The sequence below is a fragment of the Mobula hypostoma genome, chromosome 8 (assembly GCF_963921235.1).
Source record: "Mobula hypostoma chromosome 8, sMobHyp1.1, whole genome shotgun sequence".
Classification (NCBI taxonomy): Eukaryota; Metazoa; Chordata; class Chondrichthyes; order Myliobatiformes; family Myliobatidae; genus Mobula; species Mobula hypostoma.
In genome coordinates, this window is record NC_086104.1 from 50260436 (window position 1) to 50277559 (window position 17124).

The following is a 17124-nucleotide window of genomic DNA, read 5'->3' on the forward strand; positions in this document are numbered from 1 at the left end:
GATAAGTCACCCAAACCAAATGGCCTAAACCCCAGGGTTCTGAAAGGGGTAGCTGAAGAAATTGTAGAGGCATTAGTAATAATCTTTCAAGAATCACTAGATCTTTCAAGAGTCACTACATTTTGGAAGGTTACAGAGGACTGGAAAATTTCAAATGTACTCCACTTTATAAGAAGGAGGGGAAGCAAGAGACAGGAAATTATAGGCCAAGTAGTCTGACATCTGTGGTTGGCAAGCTGTTAGAACCCATTATTAAGGATGAGGTTCCGGGGTACTTGGAGGCATATGACTAAATAGGCCAAAGCCCCCTAAGGTGGTTTTCTAAAGGGAAGATCTTGTCTGAAAAATCTGGTGGAATTCTTTGAGGAAATATTAGGCAAGGTAGACAAAGAAGAGTCAGTGGATGTTGTTTACTTGGATTTTGAGAAGACCTTTGATAAGGTGCCACACATGAGGTTGCTTAACAAGATAAGAGCCCATGCTATTAGAAGAAAGGTACTAGCATGGACAGAAGATTGGCAGGAGGCAAAGAGTGGAAATAAAGGGGGCCTTTTCTGGTTGGCTGCCGGTGACTAATGGTGTTCCGCAGTGTTTGGTGTTGAGACAGTTTCTTTACTCGTGAAAAATCTGCATGATTGAATTGATCGCTTTGTGAACAAATTTCATGGTCATAGTCATACTTTATTAATCCCGGGGGAAATTGGTGTTTGAAACGGTGATAGGTGGAGGGTCAGGCAGTATTGAGGAATCAGGGAGTGTGCAGAATGGATGGGAAGGGTATGGAGGTCTGTGGTCCCTGGGTAGGTCAATGGGAGTAGGCAGTTTAAATGGTTCAGCAAGGACTCTTTGGGCTGAATGGCCAGTTTCTGTTCTGTGCTTTTCTATGACTCTAATACTATAACTTGGACAGATTACGAGAATGGGCAAAGTGGTAGATGGAATATAGTGCAGGGAAGTTATGGTCAAGTGTAAGGTGTAGCTTATTTTCTAAATTTGGAGCAAATTCTGAACTCAAATATGCAAAGGGACGTGAGGGTCCTAATGCAGGATTTCTAAAGCCTAGCTTGCTGGTTGAGTTGGTAGTAAGGAAGGCAAATGCAATGTTAGCTAGCATTCATTTTGAGAGGACTAGAATATAAAAGTAAGGATCTAAAGCTAAGGTTTTATAAGGCATTGGTCAAACAGCATATGGAAAATTGTGAGCGGTTTTGGGTCACTTATCTAAGAAAGAATACGTTGGCATTGGAGAGCACCTAGAGGAGGTTCGCAAGAATAATTCTGGGAATAAAAAAGTTAATGTATGAGGAGCATTTGATGGCTCTGGACCTGGACTCACTGGTGTTTAGAAAAAAGAGGGGAGATCTCATTGAAACATACAAATATTGAAAGGAACACACATCAAAGTTGCTGGTGAACGCAGCAGGCCAGGCAGCATCTCTAGGAAGAGGTATAGTCGACGTTTCGGGCCGAGACCCTTTGAACAGTCTCAGCCCGAAAAGTCGACTGTACCTCTTCCTAGAGATGCTGCCTGGCCTGCTGCGTTCACCAGCAACTTTGATGTGTGTTGCTTGAATTTCCAGCATCTGCAGATTTCCTCGTGTTTGTGTTTTTAAATATTGAAAGGCCTAGACAGAGTGGACATGGAGAGGATGTTTCCAATAGTGGGAGAGTCTAAGGACTAGAGGCCACAAACTTAAAATGCAAGGATGTCCCTTCAGAATAAAGATGAGGAGAGATTTCTTTAGCTAGATGGTGGTGAATCTGTGGAATTCATTGCCATACTTGACTGCAGAGGTCTATTTAAAGTGGAGGTTGATAGGTTCTTCATTAGTAAGGGCATCAAAGTTTATGGGTAAAGGTAGGAGAATGGGGTTAAGAGGGATAGTACAACAACCGTGATCAAATGGTGGAGCAGACACTGTAAGATGCTAGAAAGATGTTAATAAATCACCGGGCCTTGTATGTAATATAGACTAGGCTATTGAGGGGAAGTAAAGCTGAACTTGGAGAGGTGTTGGCCATTATCTCTCCAACTTTCTTTATCACTGGGTGATAATGCTAGAGGGCAGAAATTTAATATTACGGCAGCTTTGTTCAAAACAAAAAGATGTAAAGATAAATCTAGCTATTACATGCCTGTCAGATTACACAGGCCTTTGAGAAAGGTGCTAGATATAAAAATAGGGAACAAAGCTCATTATCATTTGGACAAGCATGGACAAGCATGGACTAATAAACAAATAAAGACATATTGTGCAATGTCTGATTTGATTTAACTTTTTGATGATGTAATGGAGTGGGTTGATGAGGGCTGTGATATTGTTGTGAACATAAAGCAGTGCCACATGGATTTTGCTTTGGCAGTGGGACAGCAAACAATTGTTTCTTGATTTAGAATAAGGTATGCAGTACTACTTGTCAAGGGCTGGTACTGGGACGACCATTTTTCTTTATGTGTAGGCAACCTAGGACTGCTGTGTCAGGGCCACCATTTCAAAATCTGATCTGTCACATGCCTCAGAAGGACATTCATAGAATTCACAAGGATATCCTCAAGGTAGTGACATGAGCTGAAGTTTGTAACACAAATAAATGCAAGGTGATACAGTTTAGTGGGAAGAATTAGGAGGCGTAAAATAATATTAAGGCCACAATTCTAAAGGAGGTTCAGGAACTGAGATATACCCAAATCTTTGAGGGAAGCAGGACAAGTTGAGAAACTGATTTTAGATATAGAGGCACAGAGTACAAGAGTAAATAGGTCATGGCTGAATCTTTCTTAAACATTGTTTTTAATTGGAGCAGAGAAGACTGAGAAGAGTTTTAATAGTGTTCAAAATCTGGAGGGATAATATTCTTACTAACAGAGGAGTTGAGAACCAGGGGCATGAATTTAATCCTTACATGTAGGGATCAAAACAGTTGTAACATTTAAGAGAAGTTTGGATAGGTACAGTATGATGGGATATGGTCCACATGCAGGTAGATGAGGACCATAGAAGATCAGGTTGGCAAAGACCATATGGGCTAAAAGTCCTGTTCTGCACTATAGTACTCTATGACTTAAGCATATGTGGTATCTGATAAGATGAACTTAATTTACTTTTAAAACATTCTTCTTTTGTAAAGAGTGTGGGGATGCAATATAGAAGGTAGAGATTGTGGTGATGAAGCAGCTCATTGGATCAGTACCTACCTAAAACATAGCCGGGCTTTCCGACTCGTGAACTATGAACCTTCAATGAAACCAAGATTTCCAAAACAGCAAGAATCACTTTTCAGGGATAAAGATAAGGTAATTCATTGCCATATGTAAAACAGATATGATGTGTAAAATTATACTAAAATCATTTTTTATTTCATTGGAAGTAAAAATAATTTTACATTCTTGAACTTCCCTGGTCTTGAGAACTAGGGCTGTCAGCATTTTAACAAGTCTGGAATTAAACTGCTCATCTGTGATTAGAGATGTTTAACATGTCTTGAGATTTTTTGGAATCAATATTGAAAACTCAGGGTCACTCCCACCCAACAATGAATTACCACTTACGTGAGTTTTTCTTGGCCATTTGACAAAAAGTAGTTGGGGATTGTGCTGGAGAAGTCCGGCTTGTTTTCCCATTGGATAGATTATAGTGGGTGCTGCTTCCCTATGAACCCCCAGTTCCCAGATGTTCACAAGGAGAACTTCATAAAACTGACTGGGCTGTAAGGAAGTTGGCCTTGCCCAAATTCAGTGATAATGTCAATGCTGGGTGTTCTGTCTAGATTTATCCTTTCTCTTTTTCAATGTAACCATACTACTAAGCCAATTCAATAGTTTGTCATAATGGTGAGGCCCAAGTCACATGACTTTTTGTGACTTCACCAAACAAGGTAATTTGAATTATAAACCATTTCAATTATACTGCTTATTTATGTTTTATTCCCCAAATGCTATATTCTAAACATATTAACAAACTGCATCAGCCATATGTCTGTCCATTTCACCAGTATGTGCCCTCTTCATTTTTGCTTCTACCGAGACTGTATTACAAACTTTTGTATCAACCACAACGTTTGAAATCCTATATCCAGGTTATTTAGAGAAAGAAGCATTGTTGTCCTGTTATTGAACTTCTGTTCAGTCATTACCAGCATGCACCATATACTGTATCTCCTCACCAATTTGTAAAAATTTTGTTTTATTCACAAATGCTTTTAAATACCAAATGAGTATGTTCTGTAGTCTTTAAAAATCAAATTCCTTAAATAATTTATATAACAGCTGCTGCACTACAACAATTAACCCTTCTGTCATCCCTTCAAAGAATTCAAACTGGCCTTTTAAGTATTTATTTTTATGGATGCTTGTTTGATTGGTTTTTGTTATTGGGATTAAGCCCTCTTATTAATGAAATAGAGTGTATAATTTGCATTGTTTAAATCTGATGGTTTTGCTCTGTTCTTCACTTTAGCTTCAATCAGCAAACTCTCTGAACTGGATTTTACCCAAACTAGTGAACTTGTTAACTTCTTGTTCTGTGGTGTCAATCTATTTAGTATTCCTTTCCATATAGTTCTGTCATTATAGCCCAGGCTTCTCTACAGCCATCATTTCCAAATGGACAGAAATCCCATGAAGACTGCCTTACTACTTTTCCTTTTATTTTGCTCCTTTTTGCATGACTGACTTAATTTAATTTTTAATATGTATTTCTTACTGTAAGTATAGTTATTATGTATTGCAATGTACTGCTGCCACTAAGCAACAAATGGTAGTGATATTAAATCTGATTCTGATTGTGTCCTTTTTTGGATCCGGGGGGTATTCCCAAGGTAACTTTCAGGAAGCTAGCTCAAAGCTTGGTTGAAAGGCCTTGTGAGTCAAAATAGCCTTTATTGTGAGAAGCCTGAAAATAGGAGAAAAAAACATTCTATATTTATTAAAACCAGAATTGGTGAAATGTGTTGGAATATTAAAGCACTGTTCTTTAGAAAAACAGATGAGGCTTGGATAGGTCAGCTACAATATTTTGACAGATGAGCTGAAAGCACCACCTGACCTATTCCTGCTCCTCTGTTCCTGCGCTCTTAGAAATTTGAGAATAAAGGTGATGATCATGAGCTGATTAACTATACAGTGGATTCCAGTTAATTGGGCCATCGGCTTACTTGGAACAACTCTTAAAGAACAAAATCAAATTGAGAAAATAGCTGGGACTCCCTTCATTTATTTGGGACACTGTGCCACTTAATGACCATTGCCGCACAGTTCCTAACTAGCGTCAGTTGTGTGCGCCTTGTGTGGTTGTTAGACACTAAACTGTGCTTAGATAACTTCCCTTGCGTGATTGAGTGCACAAAGCAGTGATTTTTGTCACTGACAGTTGGCGAGCAATAAATCGTAAGACAATCTGGAACTGTATTTCTCACTGCAGTTTCAAGCTTTCAGGCTTGGAGGTACCAGAAACGGTTGAGAGGGACTAGAAGGGCCGAGACGGCCTGTTTCCGTGCTGTAATTGTTATATATGGTTAAGTTAGGATCTATGGGAATTTGAAGGTATTGACAACCATCTTGAATGTTACAATTAAAATGAAGATTTTGAGAATACAATCACAGAAAGCACTGTTAGAAGTCAGTCCACTATCTGCACTAGGTGTCGGCGCTAATTTTGTTCATTTATAGCCAATCACCGAATAAATTCCTCTGTTGAAAACTATTAGGAATAAATACAGTTTTATAGTACTGTAGTACTATTGATACTGATCTAATGTATTCTGTATTTCATTTAAATAGCTAACTGGTAGCTTGTCTTTTTATACCTTTTTAAATTACTTCCATGAAATTTTGTCTCATTGAGACAGCTACTTAATTGGGCCAAAATGTACTGGTCCTGATGTATCCCAATGAACTGGAAACCACTGTATTTGGGGGAAAAAATACCTCATCATTGTGAACCCAACTCACTGTTTAATATAATATTTTGCCTAAATTAAGTTTATCTTGGGGTTGGTGATTTAATTAGATTGGATCTGCACTGTACCCAGCAGGAATATCTCAGACAGCCTTGTGCTGCTCAGGGATATGATTGTCTACATGCGGGACACTTGCTTTGCCAGCTTGCACTAAAAGAAGGGCTGTATTACATGCATTTACAGATACAGTACGGTGGGCAAAGTCACAAAGTAGTATTTACAGAGGATATCCATAAACATCTATACAAATGTTAGTAGCTGTGTCTGAATTATAGAAAAAAGAAAAGTTTCACAATCAAATCTGGAGATAGATGGCTGCCTCCCTCTGCTCTGTCATTTTCATGTGTTGTGTTTAGCCTTTTGATAAATTAATTGGGATGGATGCAGCTCTGAGAGAAGCAACAACCTCAGCTAGCAGAAGATTTATGGTCACTATTTCCCTGTACATGAACGATGTTACTATCAACCACCTGAACTCACTGTTGGTCTGAAGATTGGCCATTTTAAACAGGCGAGTGTACAGTACAGTGCAAAAGTCACAGGCACATATATATAGCTACGTTGCCTCAAACCTTTGCACAGCACTCTATTTGTCAACGTGGAGTAGAGAGCAATTTGGTAAACCTGACAGGAGCAAAGGATATTGGGAATGGTGAGGGTGGAGCACCGTGGGAAGGGTGTGGGACAGGCGGCATGGGTGCAGACACACCCAGCCCTGAGACAGCAGGCAAGATTATTTGATTCCAAACAAATGGTTTATTGATCATTACAGAAAGTCTCTCTGGTGCTTTCCCTTTCTTCCTTTTTCCTTCCTCTTTTCCTAACTATGATTCCCTTCCCCCTACCCCCTTCCCAATCTCAGTCCACAGTAGAGCCCCATATCAGAATCTGGTTTATCATTAAATCACATATGTCATGATTTCTTTTTGGTGGCAGCAGTACAGTGCAATGCATAAAATTAGTACAGTACCATGCAAAAGTCCATGCACTCTAGCTATATATTCTGTATGTACTGTAGAAAGAAAGGATATTGTTATGTTGCTGTGGAACATTCCATTCAGGTATCATATGCTATTTCACCCGTCCCTTGTAGGAAAGTGTGTGGAGAAAATATTCTTTAACTCCAAGGCAATCAAGCAAAGAATGGCCTTGAAGTTCTTGTAGGAAGATAGATGGAGGATCTTGTGAATTGGTTTCCCAATTATCAAAAGCCCTTCCGTTATTGCACAGTGTGAAGCTGGAACCTGTATATAAACTCCATGGACTTACCCCATGTGGAATAAAAATTTATATCATGCTGACAGTAATATAAACCTCGTAAGCAAATGGAATGATATACAGTGCCTATAAAAAGTATTCACCCCCCCCACCTTGGAAGTTTTCATGTTTTATTGTTATAAAATATCGAGTCACAGTGGATTTAATTTGGCTTTTTTAAATACTGATCAACAGAAAAGACTCTCGTTTCAAAGTGAAAGCAAATTTCTACAAATTGGTCGAAATTTAATACAATCATTAAGTACAAAATAATCGCATAATTTCTCACCCCTTTAAGTCAGTATTTGGTAGATGCACCTTTGGCAGCAATTACAGCCTTCAGCCTGTGCAAGTAAGTCTCTATCACCTTTGCACATCTGGACATTGCAATCTTTCCCTATTCTTCTTTACAAAACAGCTCAAGCTCTGTCAGATTGCATGGGGACTGTGAGTGAACAGCCCTTTTCAAGTCCAGTCACAAATTCTCAATTGGATTGAGGTCTGGACTCTGACTTGGCCACTCCAGGACATTGTTGTTTTTAAGCAATTTCTGTGTAGCTTTGGCTTTATGCTTGGGGTCATTGTCTTGCTGGAAAACAAATCTTCTCTCAAGTTGCAGATCTTTTGCAGACTGCATCAGGTTTTCCTCCAGGGATTTCCCTGCATTTTGCGGCATTAATTTTACCCTCTACCTTCACAATCCTTCCAGGGCCTGCTGTAGTGAAGCATCCCCACAACATGATGCAGCCAGCGCCATGCTTCATGGTAGGGATGGTGTGTTTTTGATGATGTGCAATGTTAGGTTTACGCCAAACAGTGTTTAGTATGATGGCCAAAACGTTCAATTTTAGTTTCATCAGACCATAGAACCTTCTTCCCGCTGACGTCAGAGTCTCCCACGTGTTTTCTGACAAATTCTAGCTGAGATTTCATGTGAGTTTTTTCCTACAGTGGCTTTCTCTCTGCCACTCTCCCATAAAGCTGTGACTGTTGAAGCACCTGGGCGACAGTTTTGATGTGCACAGTCTCTCTCAGCTCAGCCACTGAAGCTTGTAACTCCCCCAGAGTTGTCTTAGGTCTCTTGGTGGCCTCCCTCACTTGTCCCCTTCTTGCCTAGTGTCTCAGTTTCAGCTGTGTCGTATTCTTTCCATTTCTTGATGATTAACTTAACTGTACTTTAAGGGATATTCAGTGACTTGAAAATTTTCTTGTATCCATCTCTTGACTTGTGATTCTCAGTAACCTTTTTGTGGAGAATGCTGCAGCAGAAAAGCATCTAGCTCAAAATAAGAAACATTGCAAGTGACTAGAATCAACTGGCTTGATTCTGGCCTGCTTGTATAGTGTTTGCACATTTTTTCACATCTCTTCACTTTTGCTTTTCTTAAGTCAATTTTGATACCACTAGTTCCTAAACAGTGGATATAGAGAAGTGGATGTTGTTATTCTGGAATTAGAATTACAGGTGTCAAAACCCTGGGGAGATTGTTTTTGACATACAAATTAATATCTTGATGAATGATGTTCATTAAATGAATCCTTTTAAGATATTGTATATATTATTTATATTTATTTTATGCATTATTTATATTTATTTGTTGATTTTTGTCATTCATCCAAGAATATTGGTGATACACTTCTAATTTGAAAGGTTAATTTGATATAATCCTGTTTGCAAAAAAATCTCCAGTATGTCTAATTTAGTTTCTGATTAAAATCTGCATTGAAATAATGTCTGTACTGAAATAATGTCTGTACTTTGTCTTCCCTGTTGTAGACTGTGTACAATGATCTCAGTTCCTGCATGATGATGTCTGAGGCAACGGTTGAAGAGTTTAACACCAAATTGGAGAAAAAGGCTAAGATGGAGGCTTTCAGGCCTGTATTGGTGGTAAAGGATTGCAAGCCATATGCTGAGGTATAGAGCTTGTGTCCATTTACAAGGGAACGAGAATTAAAACGTAGATGTATTCTGTATTTGATGTAATCGAACCAAACAATAATGTTCACTGAACTTGCAGAGAATATAATCATGTGTAAGATGGATGTTTTAGAGGTGATATACAAACCCTTGTTTGTATAATGCTCTGGCATAGGGATATCACTCTTGCCTTTGAATCAGAAAATTAAAAATGAAGGTTTTCAATTTATATTCTTGGAGACCAGAAGGCAATATTCAAGCTTATGTTTCAGTGTTCTGTATTTCATTTTAGCTCTAAAGGAGCTCTGTACTAAGAACGTTTAGGCTTTATTTACATGCAAACATTTCCATGTGTCACTGTGAAGAAAAGCAGGAGTGTCTACCTGGTGTCCTTGCCAATTTTTTGTCAAAGCAACATCTCGGATCATTTAGTGGTTAATTTTCAGATTACTTGTTTGTTAACCTACCGCCCTTTAAAGTACCTAATTTGGCTCCTGTGTTTTTTATATTTCAAAAGTGCAGCATTCTTTGTTACATTCTGAGGAGCAGGAAAGTGAAGAGTCACATAGGAACAAACTATCATTTTCTGGAACAAACTATGCAGACATACCCCTTCCTCCATTATGAATAAGAATAACACCAACTTGGCGCATAACTCAACGACTGAGCTAAACTAATTCAAAGCAACCATTTCCCAAAGGATTATTACCATATTTTGTATCCTGTTATTGTGTATAGTTTGATTAAAACTTCCAATAAGTTAAATTTAATATCTAATGTGTGGCACGTATCCACAAGCATGTGAATGACTGGAAGATTATGACTAGTTTTGCTCAACAATCTTCCGTTTTTTAAACTCCATTTAGTTTTAAGTTTAAGCAATGCATTTAAAAAATCTTATTGACATAACGTTAAATATTGTTTATTTGAAGACACTGGTTGGGTTTGTGCTGTTGCTTCTAAAATATTTTATTAATCTAGTGGACAGTAAGATTCAAGTTAATTTTTGAATACGTTATAATTGTGTTTTCCTACTTATTCCTTACATTCCATTTCCCCAAAATGGCTAAAATGGCTCAGTTTCAAAGTTGACAGGTGATGTGCACTTGGAAATGCAATAAATGATAGCACACATTTTGGATGACATAGCTAGAAGTAAAACAAATGATGTGTGACATAGAGTTGTGAATGAATTTATTTGATAGGAAGAACGAAAGCAATCTAAACTCAATGTTCCTGTTTTAAAGAGGACACAGGACAGCAGAAACCTCGTGTATGTACAATAATATTTGGGGTTGTAGCATGAGGTGTAAACAGTTAAAAAGGTTTTATAAGTAAATAGCTAAGCAAGGAAGTTGTGCTAAAATTTTACCGAAGTGTTTTGTCCCATTTTTTGTGCACTACACTTTAGGAAATATGTTGAGGTCGTGGCAAGGGTGCAGAGATTTACTACAATGGAAGTATATGGACTACATGGTGTGACAATGATATTATTACTTGTTACTCTATTTAAGAACAGCTGCCTTTAGTAAAGGATGTTGAGCTCTGAGCATTTTTTTGTCTGCAGTTAATACTTGCAACATCATTAAAATAACCCACAGGTACTACTGCTACCAGAGGTGAATGGCATGGTGTTTACAGAGAGAGGGAGGAGTCACGGATCCTGTCCTTTTAAATGGAAATTGTAAATGCATTTTTAGAATGAAGGCTTTTGATCAAGAAGTATACTAGAATGAAGAGCATAACTACTATAAAACTTCCCAGAGGAATTTTTAAACATTAAAATACATGTAATGCAAAGAGTAAAGAACAGCAAAGAACAACTGTTTGGACAGATTTCTCAAAAGAGCAGGCACTGGTTTCCTTCTGTGCTGCATCTTTCTGTGATTCTTTACGGAAGTGAGGATGTTAAAATTGTGGAATGGAATGTATTTCCATATTAGCTGTGAATTGAGATTACAGTAATTACCGACTCTGAAGGGAATGGGGGAATATGTATGCTGCACAGGAGGAAGACATTTAGTACAAATTAGTATATAGATTGCCACCACATTGTGGGCCCAATGGCCGTTCTAGTGTTGTACTGCTCTGTTAGTTTCTTAGCAAATATGTGTTTGCTAATAGACAACTATGTTCAGTAAAAACTTTTTAATCAGATAGCATTAATGAATGAGCTGATTGTACAGATTTCCTGGTATATAAAATGAAAGAAGGATCTTCAGCTATGTTCATAGATGTACATAGCTGAACATAGATATCAATGTTCAGCAGTAAGACAATGAAGTGGAGTTTTGACCTACTTATGGACATGAATGCTCTGTAAAATTTTCTTTGCGCTTAATTTCTGTGCTTTTGATTTTTAGGATACTTGGAAAGCAGTACAGATTGGGACTGCAAAGCTGTATCGTACAATGTCTTGCACTAGGTAGGTTCTCAGCTATTTTAAAGTTGGCGGTGGCTTATGGAACTTGTGTGAGGTTAAAGGTAGATTCACTGAGCTCAATATGAGGAACTGCACAATGAAAACCAATGAATTATATTACCATATAACATATAACAATTACAGCACGGAAACAGGCCACCTCAGCCCTTCTAGTCTGTGCCGAACGCTTACTCTCACCTAGTTCCACCGACCGGCACTCAGCCCATAACCCTCCATTCCTTTCCTGTCCATATAGCTATCCAATTTAACTTTAAATGACAACATCAAACTTGCCTCAACCACTTCTGCTGAAAGCTTGTTCCACACAGCTACCACTGTCTTGAGTAAAGAAGTTCCCCCTCGTATTACCCCTAAACTTTAGCCCTTTAACTCTCAACTCATGTCCTCTTGTTTCAATCTCCCCCACTCTCAATTGAAAAAGCCTATCCATGTCAACTCTATCTATCCCCTTCATAATTTTAAATACCTCTATTAAGTCCCCCCTCAACCTTCTACGCTCCAAAGAATAAAAACCCAACTTGTTCAACCTTTCTCTGTAACTTAGGTGCTGAAATCCAGGTAACATTCTAGTAAATCTTCTCTGTACTCTCTCTATTTTGTTGACATCTTTCTTATAATTGGGTGACCAGAACTGTACACAATACTCCAAATTTGGCCTTAACAATGCCTTGTACAATTTTAACATTACATCCCAACTCCTATACTCAATGCTCTGATTTATAAAGGCCAGCATACCAAAAGCTTTCTTCACCACCCTATCCACATGAGATTCCACCTTCAGGGAACTATGTACCATTATTCCTAGATCATCCCTCTGTTCTACTGCATTCTTCAATGCCCTACCATAAACTACATATGTCCTATTTTGATTAGTCCTACCAAAATGTAGCACCTCACATTTATCAGCATTAAACTCCATCTGCCATCTTTCAGCCCACTCTTCTAACTGGCCTAAGTCTCTCTGCAAGCTTTTAAAACCTACTTCATTATCCACAACACCACCTATCTTAGTATCATCTGCATACTTACTAAATCCAATTTACCACCCCAACATCCAGATCATTAATGTATATGACAAACAACATTGGACCCAGTACAGATCCCTGAAGCACACCACTAGTCACCAGCCTCCAATCTGACAAACAGTTATCCACCACTACTCTCTGGCATCTCCCATCCAGCCACTGCTGAATCCATTTTACTACTTCAATATTAATACCTAACGATTGAACCTCCCTAACCAACCTTCTGTGTGGGACCTTGTCAAAGGCCTTACTGAAGTCCATATAGACAACATCCACCGCTTTACCCTCGTCAACTTTCCTAGTAACTTCTTCAAAAGATTCAACAAGATTTGTCAGACATGACCTTCCATGCACAAATCCATGTTGACTGTTCCGAATCAGACCCTGTCTATCCAGACAATTATATATACCATCTCTAAGAATACTTCCCATCAATTTACCCACCACTGACGTCAAACTCACAGGCTGATAATTGCCAGGTTTACTCTTAGAACCCTTTTTAAACATTGGAACAACATGAGCAATACGTCAATCCTCCAGCACCATCCCCGTTTCTAATGACATTTGAAATATTTCTGTCAGAGTCCCTGCTATTTCTACACTAAATTCCTTCAATGTCCTAGGGAATATCCTGTCAGGACCCAGAGACTTATCCACTTTTATATTCCTTAAAAGCACCAGTACTTCCTCTTCTTTAATCATCATAGTTTCCATAACTTCCCTACCTGTTTCCCTTATCTTACACAATTCAACATCCTTCTCCTTAGTGAATACCGAACAAAAGAAATTGTTCAAAATCTTTCCCATCTCTTTTGGTTCTACACATATCTGTCCACTCTGATTCTCCAAGGGACCAATTTTATCCCTCACTATCCTTTTGCTATTAATATAACTGTAGAAACCCTTTGGATTTATTTTCACCCTACTTGCCAAAGCAACCTGGTAGCTTTTAGCTTTTCTAAATTCTTTCTTAAGATTCTTTTTACATTCTTTATATTCCTTGAGCACCTCATTTACTCCATGCTGCCTATATTTATTGTAGATATCTCTCTTTTTCTGAACCAAGTTTCCAATATCCCTTGGAAACCATGGCTCTCTCAAACTTTTAACCTTTCCTTTCAACCTAACAGGAACATAAAGATTCTGTCCCCCCCCAAAATTTCACCTTTAAATGACCCCCATATCTCTATTACATCCTTCCCATAAAACAATTTGTCCCAATCCACTCCTTCTAAATCCTTTCACATCCTTTCGCATCTCTTCAAAGTTAGCCTTTCTCCAATCAAAAATCTCAACCCTGGGTCCAGTCCTGCCCTTCTCCATAATTATATTGAAACTAATGGCATTGTGGTCTCTGGACCCGAAGTGCTCCCCAACACGTACCTCCGTCACCTGACCTGTCTCATTCCCTACCAGGAGATCCAACACTGCCCCTTCTCTAGTTGGTACCTCTATGTATTGCTGCAAAAAACTATCCTGCACACATTTTACAAACTCCAAACCATCCAACCCTTTTACAGTATAGGCTTCCCAGTCTATGTGTGGAAAATTAACATCTCCCACAATCACAACCTTGTGCTTACTACAAATATCTGCTATCTCCTTACAAATTTGCTTCTCCAATTCTTGCTCCCCATTAGGTGTTCTATAATACACCCCTATAAGTGTTACTACACCTTTCCCATTCCTCAATTCCACCCAAATAGCTGCCCTAGACGAGCCCTCTCATCTATCCTGCTAGAGCACCGCTGTAATATTTTCTCTGACAAGCTATACAACACCTCCCCCTCTTGTCCCTCCCCATTCTATCACACCTGAATCAATGAAATCCAGGAATATTTAGTTGCCAATCACACCCCTCCTGCAACCATGTTTCACTAATAGCTACAACATCATACTTCCAGGTATCAATCCATGCTCTAAGCTCATCCACCTTTCTTATAATGCTCCTAGCATTCAAATATTAAATTATTGACTTCTATGTCACTTTCTGCCCTCTTGAATACATACATCCTTTAGTTGATCCTGTGTCTCACCAATCTGTTATGCTGGATATTGATACTGTTTTACTCATGTTTGGAACGAGCTTTGCTGGCAAAACCAGCATTTATTGCCTATCCCTAATGATTGGAACCTGTTGTAATTCTTATGATGAGGGCACTAGCGCAGTGTCTTTAGGTAATGAGTCCCAAGATTTTGTGCTGGAGATGACCAAAAAATCACAGTACTCTTCCAGTGCATGAGTTGGAGGGGAGCTTGTTGGTCTTGGCATGTTGGTGTCTCTTTTGCCCTTGTATTTCCAGATAGTGGGTCAGGAGGATGCTGTTGGAAAAGTTTTGGTGTGCTTTTAGGACAGAGTATAGAATCCTACAGCACCGTACAGCCCCTTTAGTCCACGATGTTGTGCCGACCTTCTAACCTACACTAAGATCAATCTAACCCTTCCCACCCATATAGGCTGCACTCTTCTGTCATCTAATGTACCTATCTAAGAGTTTCTTAAATGTCTTTAGTGTATCTGCTTCTACCACTACCCCGGCAGAGCATTCCAAGCACTCACCCAGACTGTGTTTTTAAAAAAAAACGTCTGACGTTCCCCCAATACTTTTCTCCAATCATCTTAAAATTATGCCCATCCCCCTCCCCTTGGGATTAGCCATTTCCACCCCGTAAAAAAAGGCTCTGGCTATGGCTATCCACTCGACCTATACTTCTTATCTTGTACACTTCTATTGAGTCGTCTCTCATTCTCCTTCGCTGTAAAGAGAATGGGGAGTTTTGTGATACTACTTGCTACAGCCACGATGCACTGATGATGGAGAGAGATTGTATTTGAACAGGCTGTCTTGTCCTGAATGCTGTAAAACTTATTGATTATTTAAGTTGTTACTGCACTCTTTCAGGCAAGTAGAGGGACTCCTGATGTGCCTTCCAGGTGGCTGAAAGGCTTTGGGAAGTGAAGAGGTGATTCTTTTGCCACACAACATCCACTCACTGCTGTGGTATGTTAAATTAGCCAGGTTCAAAATACATCTAATAGCCAAAACCCTACACCATCACACACGCCAGGCCATGATGAGCTGCACAAATAACAGTTTTGAAAGACTCAATTTCAAGGACTCTACAACTCATGCTCTCAGTAGCATTTATTTACTTTTTAAATTATTTGTAAAATTTGTCTGTTTTTGCATATTGGTTGTTCATCAGCTGACGAAGGATCTCGGCCTGAAACGTCGACTGTACCTCTTCCTAGAAATGCTGCCTGGCCTGCTGCGTTCACCAGCAACTTTGATGTGTGTTGCTTGAATTTCCAGCATCTGCAGAATTCCTGTTGTTTGAGCTTTACTAGTAGTTTTTTCCATAAATTTTATTGTATTTCTTTATTTTCCTGTAAATGCCTGAAATAAAATGAACCTCAAGGTAGAATATGGTAGCATAAACGTTCTTTGATCTACCACTACACCACTGGCCTTTGGGGCAGCAATGAAGGTCCTCCATCTGCTGTCAGTCATGCAAGTCCTAGGCTGAGACTCAGGAATACCATCACACTCAGATGTACAAACGTAGAAGGATTCTCCATTGCTGTTTCCGCAACAGTTTTGTTTGACCAGTCAGGGTTGTTAGCCCTGAGCTGAACCCCGGAACCTTGAGGACCAGTGGACTACCCTGAGTCTGGCCTCTACCCTTTGACCTGTTTGGCAATGGGTGACCCTACCAAGGGTCAAGGCATAAAGCCCTGACTCCAGCCAATATAGCTCTCCAGGTCATTGAGACACACAAGCCTCCAAACCCAGTGATAAGTTTATGGTCCTCTTGGAGGATGTTCTTTGATAATAAATTTAATTTGACTTTGTCTTTTGAACAATTTAACTCCTTCAGCTTGACATTCAACACGTCACCATTGTTAAACTTACCATCAACATACTGAAAACCACAGGCAGTAAAAATTGTTCCCTTTGCTTATGGCATGTATAGCAGACAAGATCAATGTTTATTGCTCAACTTTAAGTACCCTTGAAAAGATAGCTTTGAGTCATTGCAGGAATTGTGGTGAAGGTAGTTAACACTAATTTTCAGAGCACTTCCAGGATTTTGATCCAATACCTCAATGAAAGAACAACAATGCATTTAAAATTTAGAGCCATAAATCTGGTAAATGACATTGTTCTAAAATGGACCTGACACTGCGGAAGGAGATCCTGCTTGACACTCAATCTGACTGTAGGCTATGCGCTTGTCACACAATGTGCTAGAGGGTATCGTTTGTCTGAAGGTGGGACTTGTAACCACAAGGACTGTATAGTGATAACTTCAACAGTATACTTTGTCATTGCATTTACATCTTGACATCACTAAAATATTTCATGCTTTAATGTTTTTTGAATATTTTCTCTTTAGGTGTGTTTTCACAACGGTGGATCCAGATACAGGAATTATAAACAGGAAAGAGCCACTCGAGACTCTCAAGAGGTATATGTAAAAATAAACTAATGCAATCACTGATGAAATGAAGTGCAAGG

At 39.0% G+C, this 17124-nt stretch overlaps 1 protein-coding gene across 1 annotated transcript in view; it reads left to right on the forward strand.

Annotated features, from left to right (window-relative positions):
* marc1 (mitochondrial amidoxime reducing component 1) overlaps positions 1-17124 on the forward strand; it is a 46401-nt gene that overhangs the window by 10420 nt on the left and 18857 nt on the right. Inside the window, exons 3-6 of the mRNA XM_063055831.1 lie at positions 3130-3295; positions 8993-9133; positions 11500-11561; positions 17003-17074. Of these exons, the coding sequence (XP_062911901.1) occupies positions 3130-3295; positions 8993-9133; positions 11500-11561; positions 17003-17074 (441 nt within the window). The remainder of the gene's footprint in view (positions 1-3129; positions 3296-8992; positions 9134-11499; positions 11562-17002; positions 17075-17124) is intronic.